At 41.9% G+C, this 9,765-nt stretch overlaps 1 protein-coding gene across 1 annotated transcript; it reads left to right on the top strand.

Annotated features, from left to right (window-relative positions):
* Positions 1-8,486: 8,486 nt before the first annotated feature.
* LOC119657062 (neuropeptide-like protein 33) lies at positions 8,487-8,804 on the top strand. The gene has a single exon (XM_038063816.1). The coding sequence runs from the start codon at positions 8,487-8,489 to the stop codon at positions 8,802-8,804; it is 318 nt and encodes a 105-aa protein (XP_037919744.1).
* Positions 8,805-9,765: the final 961 nt, after the last annotated feature.

The raw sequence follows: 9,765 nt of genomic DNA, 5'->3' as shown, positions 1-9,765 counted from the left end.
AAATAGATATCCGGAACTAGGTTTGTTTTCAGACAGTGCAGGGTGGTGTCTCATGAAAGCACAGATTATAGGTAAAATCAAGTGGATTTACTTTCAAATGGTTTATAATACAATGTATGCAATGTATTTTTGACACTCCCCAATAAAATTAAACAAACATAAAGTATAACAATATTATCTAAATTTCAAGATAATGTAATAAACATATTATAAACATTGAGAATTTTTCGTAGATTGCACAAATTGTATACTATTTGCGGGGTGTATTGCCCATTTCTTAATAGCTACAGCTTTTAATTCGAAAAGTAATAGTATCTTATGTACTTAATGCTATTTATGAGCTACAAAGCATTAATTTTATTGTCGGCATCAGTTGAAATGACACTACCTAGAGGACGTTTATAAAGTTCTTTTTATAGAGTTTTAAAATTTCCTCCAGACAGTACATTGCCAAAGTGGTAGAATGCAGTTTTCATTAATTGCATTATGCACTTAAAATTTTTCTGAAATTTTACTTACATGCACTACATGACATGTTTTATAGTCAGATGCAGAGTAGTTCTTACAACGTCCTCCAAATCACTTCTTCTGGACAAAAAATTCATTTTTATTTTTTGGATATTGGGAGCCTTGTTTTATTGTTAGTTTCTAGAATGAATTAGTCATCCATCATAAAATAAAGTTGCACTTTTTTGAAAATTTTCCAATTCAGTTTAATTACAAGCTACAAAAACCAGGAGAAATTAGAATTAGAAAATGGTGAACAAAGAGGAAATGAGTATGATCCACCACAAACATGATACAGCGAATAGCATTGCAAGATATCAAAGTAATAAGAATAGAAGAAATATGGTAGGAAGCCAAAATGCTGGATCATCCCTTCCCTTTCAAATTTTCAAAATATTACGATGTACCAGTGGGACGTAGAGCTGCCTTATTTAAAAGAGGGTCGACATTCTTCTCCCTCAGCAGTTAAAGACAGTGTGTCTAGTTCAACCTCCAAAGCAGGAAGCAATACTTTGTTGTTCTAATTGTTAGCCATGTGCTTGGTTTGCACAATAGAGTTTAGATACTCTAGGTTCTGGGTCATGTTAGGAAACAGATAAATGAAACATTGGAGGAACTAGTTAGAAAAGGAGCAGATACGCCGATCTATGTGCCGAGCCTCTCCGTGAATCGGGAAGGGGTTCACCGACATGACACTTAGGAAAGAAGAAAAACTGTTTAGTCCTGGATTACCAGAAACGGTATAAAACAAAGCCCTTGTAGTATGGTCTACGGAATATAGAGAGACACTCACAGGTTACGCTAAACTTTCCCCTAGAGATGCTGGCGATATCTGAAGACATTTGTAGTGTACCGGCTTTTGCTCGATGATTTTTTTTATGGAGATGCACTCTGATTTTTACTGGATGGAGGGATTGTTTGCAGTGAACGGTGTCCGGACGGATCGGAGCCATAAAAGTCCGGTAAAAACGGATTTACAGCCAATGAGAAGAGTTCCTCCAAGTGTTTTTGTTGGTTTTCTTTTCGATTTTGGGTGAATTGTGTACGATTCCGAAGAAATACTGTGCACGAAGGAGTGTTGGCCGGACTGTATCATCGGCCGGGTATAGATAATGCATTAAGCAATTAAACGACTCCGTGCTCACTCAATCGAGTCGTTCGCGAATAGCGCGTTCATGACCGGAATTTTAAAGAAATTAATAAATTTTCCATTAAAATTGTGACTGTAATGTACAGTGAATGGTAATAATAATCGTTGGCGCAACAATCCATGTTGGATCAGGGCCTTCAAGTGTGTTAGAGCACTTCATTCAAGACCGTAACGGTACACTAGGAGGCAATGTGGTCAGCATTGCGCTCAGTGAATGGTAGCTCTCGCCAAACATCAGGAAAGCCGTTTCGTTATCCCCGCGGTATTTGTTATTTTTCACCGGAGAATTCACACGGAAACCAGCCTTTTTTATTTTTTTACCTTGAATCTGGCACCAATAGCGGATCGATATTTGACTCGTCCATCCTTCCAATTTCTGGATATTATAAATTTTTACCGAAGCTAATTTCTATTCTTATACGTAGAAATAAGCATGAATGTCAACACGCAAAGCTCTGGGTGAATTCATGAGTTTTTGTTTATTTAATAATAACAAAGGGAGGGGGGCGCTTTTAGAACTATCTTAGATAGGGTAGTATTAATGGTGGTGGTATCACTTCCCGGTCCCTTCTCCTGACTATACAGCTGAAGTCTGTTCCTCATTCTAGCCGTCAACCACCATACAGTGTTGTCCATTATAATATCCCACAATCAATCAATCACAATCCCTGAGCAGATCCCGATCATTGTCCTAAAGAAGTGTGCTAATACTTTTAGCCCCTTCTTCTCCCAAATCTTTAAATCATGCATGATTACAGTCCATTTCCCCACTCCTTGGGAAAGCGTCCACCTCATCTTCATTCTTAACAAATAACATTTCTTTGTTTTCCCGAACAACTACAGACCAATTTCTCTCCTTAACCTACCTACCTACCTACCACCTTTCTAATTTGCTAATAAGAGTGCCCATAAGCCTTATCAGAGGTCTAAGCTTCGTGAAAATTTCCGGCCCGCCCGCCTGCCTTGCTGAACTTGAATGATTCCAATAACTATACGCTATTTTATCAAAATGGAAGGGGTCTAAGGACCAAGCTATCGGATTTCAAACTGTCTGCCTTAGCATTTCAATATCATGTCATCTGCATTTCTGAAACCTGGCTGGATGACAGGATTTTAGATTCTGAACTCCTCGAAGGTTACTTTGTCTTTCGTTGTGACAGAGACTGCGTTCCGCTTGGCAAGACAATTGGTGGAGGTGCCCTAATAGCTGTTAAGTCCCCTCTCCGTGCCGAAATCATCTTTTCCTCCTCCTCCTCCTCCCACGATTCTGTTACCATACGTGTCCTTCCGCCAAACGTATGTCCCTTTATCATATCGTGTGTATATTTTCCCTGCCTAAGCCCGCCTTCTCTGTACGAGGATTTCTTCGACAGATTATCAGAGGCCCTAACCGTTTTGTTTCCCTCACTTCCTTTTATCCTCTGTGGTGACTTTAATCTTCCTATGCTCTCCTGGCCCGTTACTCCTGGCCTTCCTTCCCTCCCTAATAACTCGACCTACCCTTCCCTTCCTCTATCCACTTTCATGTGCACCTTGGCGCCCTCCAATTTAACCTTTCTAGAAACAACTTAGATCGCATTCTTGACCTTGTCCTCTCGTTATACGTTATCTTTCCCAATCCCTTCATGCTCCGTCTTGCGTTGCCCCTGACGCCCATCATCCTGCTCTCGAGTTCGATGTTCAGATATCCCGACTCCACTCTCCTGCCGCTCGCAAGCCTACCAAGTTCAACTTTTGTAAGGCGAACTTCGAAGGTCTGAATTCAGCCCTGGCGTCAATCAACTGGGTCGCCCTGCTCTCTCCATTTACATGTGACCAAGCACTCAACACTTTCTATACCATTTTATCTGATCTTCTTCCTTGTTACGTTCCCTCCTCTCCTAAGTGCTTACGCTCTTACCCCGTCTGGTTCACCACTGAAATTTACAAAAAACTACGTCAAAAACAGACTGCGAGAAAGAAGTTCCTGTCTTCTAGAAACGTTGTTGATCTAGTTTTTTTCAAATCCCTTGGTTCCTCGGTCAAATCCTTAAGACGTAAGTCCAGAAACGAATATTTGTCCAGCGTGGAAGACTCACTAAAGCGCGGAAATCTGAAACCTTTCTGGTCCCACATTCGTAACTCCCGCTGCCCTGCTCAGTTATCCCCTCCGTCCTTTAAATTCTCTGGCTTCTCAGCTAACTCCCCCCAACTATCTTGTGATTTACTCTGCCGCTACTTTTCGTCAGTCTATGTTCCTCCCCTTTCCTCCGAATTCCTCCCGATAGTAGATGTAGCCTGCCCCGCATCGCCTACCATTCCCCTTCTTACCCCTACCCTTGTCGAATACCTCATTGGCGAACTTGATGCCGGTCGGACCTGGCTACGATGGTCTTCCAAACCTCTTTTTGCTCAAAACTGGTAAGTCCATCTCCCTTCCCCTATCTCTTATTTTCAATAAAAGCCTTGAAGAGAATCATTTTCCCAGCTTGTGGAAAGAGGCTCTCATTATCCCCATTCACAAAAGTGGCGATCGTTCGTTTGTCGAGAATTACCGTCCCATTTCCCTCCTCTCCTCCTGTTCAAAAATCCTGGAAAGATATGGCAGTGACTGGTTGTCCGCACACTTTGGCCAACATATAGTGAAAGAGCAACACGGCTTCGTTAAACGTAGGTCCACTGCCTCCAACCTCCTTGACTTTACCAACTTTGTAGCCAAATGTCTAAATTCACGGCAAGAAGTGCATACCATTTACACTGACTTCGCGAAAGCCTTCGACACTGTAAATCACAAGATACTTCTATCCAAACTCTCGTCCCTAAACGTTCCCCTACCACTTGTTTTATGGCTTGCCTCTTACATTTCCAACCGATTCTGCCGCGTATCTTTTGACGGCTGTACTTCCCACTCCTTCTCCCCTTCTTCTGGCGTCCCCCAGGGGTCTATTCTGGGTCCTTTGCTATTTTTATTTTTTATTAAAGACCTTCCTCCCCTCCTTACTTGTCCTTGTTTGCTCTATGCAGACGACCTTAAGCTGTTTTCCGCTATATCGTCGCCTATGGACTGTGCTTCCCTTCAGAATAACCTGGACACTCTGGTTCGTTGGTGCTCGACTAATGGTTTAGCGCTAAAATCCTCACCCACTTTCTCCTACTCGCTTGACGGACACTCCTTATCCTGCTTAAATTCCACTCAAGACCTCGGAGTCACTTTCAACAATAAGCTCCGCTTTGACACCCATTGCCTCCATGTCATCAATCGAGCAGCAAAATTGTCAGGCTTCATTTTTCGCTCCTCCTCTGATTTTGACTCCATCCAACCCTCCTTAGCTCTCTTCAATTCTCTCGTGAGGAATACCCCTGCGTCTTATAACACACGTAACGCAGACATTTTCAACGTGCCCTTCGCGGAGCTCGAAGTCTATTTTCATTCCCCGATTCCCAGGCTTTGCCGAAATTATAATGCAAAACAGCTTGGTCCTTTTAACTTCCCTACTTTAAGTAGTTTTAAACGTAGGATAAGTTTTTTGCTTTCTCCTCCTCCTGAGGACAATAATTAATTGGAATTTTTTCTGTTTGTTGTCCGTTAATTAAATAAATAAATAATACTTCCCACGCCTTCCTTATCTTCAAAATAGACTCTTGCTCCAATTTGAACAATAACATCCCTACCACTGCCTACCTTTTTAATATACAGAAGGCTATTGACACCGCCTGGCACGAAGGTCTCATCTTTAAATTATGCAACTCTTTCAAATTCCATCTCCGCCTTGGCAGATCAATCTTTAGTTACATATCCTACCTCCAATTTCACCTCCGCATTTTTGACTCACTATCCAACCCATATTCTCCTCCTTTCACTAGGCAAGGTTCGTGATAGAGAGAAGGAATCTGAACCTAGCGGTGGGAAGGAGTGTGCCACGGAGGATATATTTGCGGGGATGCTGAGGTTGAAGGAGAACTGGTTGATGGTTTCCCCGCAATCTTAAAAATATAGAACAAGCTGCCGAAGCTTAAAAAAACAGCGGCAAATCCATCTCGAGAAGTTACACATAAACGGTGCTCCTATAGAGCTAGCACTGAAGAGAGCAGGGGTAGTTTTTGGCGAATGCTAATTCCAGACGGGCCCGCTCCGACGCTGGAAGGAACGAAGCAATGTTAATTTTTAGCTATTTATGAATCACAAATATACATTGAAAGTTTCTCATTTAAAAAAGAAATATGGAAAATTTCGTATCGGAAACGTACAATGTGGAATGGCTAAAAAATTACCACTTTCCAGCAGAAGTTGTAAATTAAAGGTTCCATCGAATCTGCCTTCAAAATTTGGATGGTCAATGTATATCGGCCTTGGTAATTGACATACAAAATCAGAGTGTATTCAATCAATCAGCTGGTGAATTATCGAAATGATTACACCAACTAATTTTCGGTCTTAAGCTAATTGACTCCCAGGACTACAGTTCCACGGTGCTCCAGTCACTAAAAGAGCTTGCCAGCTTTCTCCCGAAAATTTAGCCTCGGCGAAGGTAGAATTTGCTTTCCTGCTTAAGATGGATCACTACCGCCCGTCAAGCAGGTTTTGGCTTCTGGCGGCCTCATGTCGAATATTATCTTTTTGATACGGTTACTCGATAAAACACATCGATGAGTTTGTCGCAGGCTAGATGGTAAACGCATTTTTTGATAAAATTAACGAAAGGGTTTTTGTTCCTTTCGCTTTCATTCCCTAGTTTGGTTTACACTAGCTTTTAGTGATGACGTTCAGGTTTTCAGATGGAGCGGCTTATGGTCGAGACATCTTGTATCGACGCCGGCGCATCAAGAGCAGCACTGAGCGAAGTGTATTTTAGGTGTTCAAGAAGTGGAGTTCCTCGGTTACTCTATCAACAAAGACCCTAGACTTCGTGAGTAGAGGCACTATGTATTTTTTCCTGGCCCGTAACTTTCAGTGAACTCTGAAGGTTTCTCGAGGCTAATACCACCGTTGTACCTCAAACGCAGGAAATTTGCAAGCTTTGCTAATCGGCCTATTGTGCACGCAATCGAGAAATGAAAACCAGGGAGCAACTCGACTGACTGCGATCATTCGACGAGCGTGATGAAACCATGTAGCTATTAAGCTTTGAACACCGTTGCAGATGTCTTATATCGGAAGGGACAGATATTTTCTGGCAACGGATTTTAATTCGGAGAAGTTATCTTCCCTGCAATATTGCGATCCGGAGTTGTGGCAGCTTATGGTTATTGACGCAACTTAGCTGGAACTCAGAGCTATTACAATGGACGACTCAAGCATTTGTTGTTTATCAAGCTTGTGCCACTCTGTGGGCAATTTTGGGAGATGAACAGTGGCGTTCTGCAATTGTCACGCTAGTATATGCAGTTCCATCGTTGAAAGATTAAAAAGCATGCTAAAAACGATATTCAACGTCTTTGGTTGCCCAACTTAAGGTTGAAACAGGTCCATATTGATATCGTTGGATCGTTCAAAGTCGGGTCATTTCCGGTACTGCCTCAGCATGCTTGACAGATTTTTCCATTGGTGTGGTGGTCGAAGCGTTCTACTCAACAACGATTTCGCGCGCCAAGCAATTCCACCACCGATCAGGACTCTCACGCCCATCTTCCTCAAATTGCTAGCGGGTCTAACCTGCACCACGCCCCATCATCCAGCAACGGAGCAATAGGACGGTGACTGCAGTTGTTGATAACGTCCATAATGTGATATGAAGACAAAAAAACTGGAATCAGCGACTACCTATGGTTCTAGTTAGCCTGGTAACAGTTTCAAGGAGGATGTGGGTGCGTCGCCTACCGAATTAGTGTTCAGTAGTTCTTCCGGTGACTCAATGAATGGTCGGTCGACAGTAACGACAATATCAATTATTGTGAGTTCGTCAACGGCTTGCGTAGTTTTTTAACAAGCATTTGCGTATGTTTGCGGGATATTCAGCGACAAACCCGGAGTTCGCTCTCAGAGTTAGTCCAGTCGGAGAACTAGAACAGTGTGTGTAGGTTATATGCATGGGTCGCAATTAAATAAGCTCTTCTTCGGAATTTGAACGGTTGGCATCCGGAAGTATCCAATTTTTAAGTTTGTCTGGCCTGACATTTTTTCTTATATTGGCATTTTTGTTGTGGTTTGATAACATAGAAGACTCATTTGCCGATTTACACAACGGCTCCGAAGCTTGGTTCTAGGCAAAAATGAAAGTCAGTTTTCAGTAGGAAGCGGTGAAGGGGCTTGTTGTAAAGTCCTCGCATATGGGTCCACTTTGAATCTATTAAATATTCTTAAGATCATATTGTTGCTTTTATAAATTTGGCATGGCTCTATTTTCGACATAATTGCTGACACTAATAGATATAGATTTTTAAGCACGTAAAATTTGTTCCACCCTGTGAAATATGTACGCATTTCGCTGGTGCTCTATGACATATGGAATCAACGCACTTTGTAACATTGTAAACCGATTTTCGGAAATTCGATTTATATGTATATTTAATTTAATAGTTGTCTGGAGATGTGATCCAAATAATTCTTTATAAAGAAAAAAAAATTGAATATCAGCCAAAAAAAAAAAAACCACTAAGGTCAATTACTTGGACTTGATTTCGGACCACAACACTTGGGTTTTTCTGTTTCTGGTATCATCTTTAGATAATTGAATTACAAATGTCTTGATTTGAATTAATGATAAAATGCGTTTGCCATAAGGAAAATTGTAACAGTTTTTTGTTAGGTTTCTGCGTGGGGATGATTGTATTTTGCGAGTATAAATATAGGAAATTGTCCTGGACCAGTCATCAGTTTCGATTTATTCGTAATCTTATCAACGCTTAAGAAATGAAAATTATCCTGTGCTTGTTCGCTGTTATCGCCGCTGTTGCTGCCTGGGGCCCAGGTGGTTGGGGTGGATACGGAGCCGGATACGGAGGTGGATGGGGCAAAGGGGTAGTAGGAGGCGGATGGGGCAGACGCTGGGGTGGCGGATGGGGTAAAGGATGGGGCGGTTATGGAGGTGGATGGGGATACGGTGGTGGCTGGAAGGGAGGTGTTGCTGTTGCTCCAGTTGTTGCTGCTCCAGTTATTGCTGCTCCAGTTGTCAAAGTTCCAGTTGCTTACGGAGGCGGATGGAAAGGTGCCCATGGTGGATGGTGGTAAACGATTGAAGTGTTCTGCTAAAGCCAAATAGATATTGTACGTGTGAAATATAGATAAGATGTAGACTAAAATTTAAATAAACAAAAGTGCAAACATTAATTGAAACTACTTTTTATTGAAGAGAATGTGATATAATAAGATAAACTTTGGTTCAATTTTGTGCTCTGTTACGCAGTGAAACAACTGAAATTGGTATATATTTCATCTTGGAGGCCAGGACAGGGTCTTTATTGTGTGATTACACTCCAGGTTAAGAATCAATCAATCAAAGATCAAATTGAACAGTGTGACGCACTATATGGAAGAGAAGGATCTTTGCTATAAACAACTATACGTAGTCCAGGAAAGAGGTGAGCTATGGTCATATTTTGCTCGAACACTGTCACGGTGACTACAAAAATAACTTTCAAAAGTCTATAGATTTCTGCAAATTAAATTTTCTCGTTATTGGCAACACACTGTTTAAGACCTAGGCCACTAGGCAATCAGATGGACTATATCCGATATCGAAAGGGTCAGCTAATGATCATTTACCTTCGCTTACGATTTTGTATTTCCTCGCAAGGGTATAGCGCTCCGACACTTTAAATTCAATACCCCGCAATCCTGCAATCCTGTCCTCCAGCAATGGGGAAGTTTTATGTTGCGCAAATGACTACTGGTGAGCATTGGGACACCTCTAAAACTGCCGTCATTGCTGGTGGGGCGTGAATTGACGCCACGTCCCAAAAGGACGTCACAGGATCTGAATGTAAGGAGAAAAAAATTTTCTCGATGTCTGTGAGCGGGCTGTTCATGGCACGTTAGAGCTCCGATACTATGAAAAAAAGGTAGGCTCTAATAAAAAGAATTCCACAATTGCGATGTTGATGGAAGCAGAAGTTACCGCAGATAGCTACGATTTCGCTTCTCACGAAAGAGTTTCCAGGTAAGGGTCTTAAGTGCGACAACTGTAGGCGTA

This window comes from Hermetia illucens, chromosome 5 (assembly GCF_905115235.1).
Source record: "Hermetia illucens chromosome 5, iHerIll2.2.curated.20191125, whole genome shotgun sequence".
Classification (NCBI taxonomy): domain Eukaryota; kingdom Metazoa; phylum Arthropoda; class Insecta; order Diptera; family Stratiomyidae; genus Hermetia; species Hermetia illucens.
The sequence above is the reverse complement of the archived record's forward strand: the minus strand, read 5'-3'. Positions and strand labels throughout refer to the sequence as shown.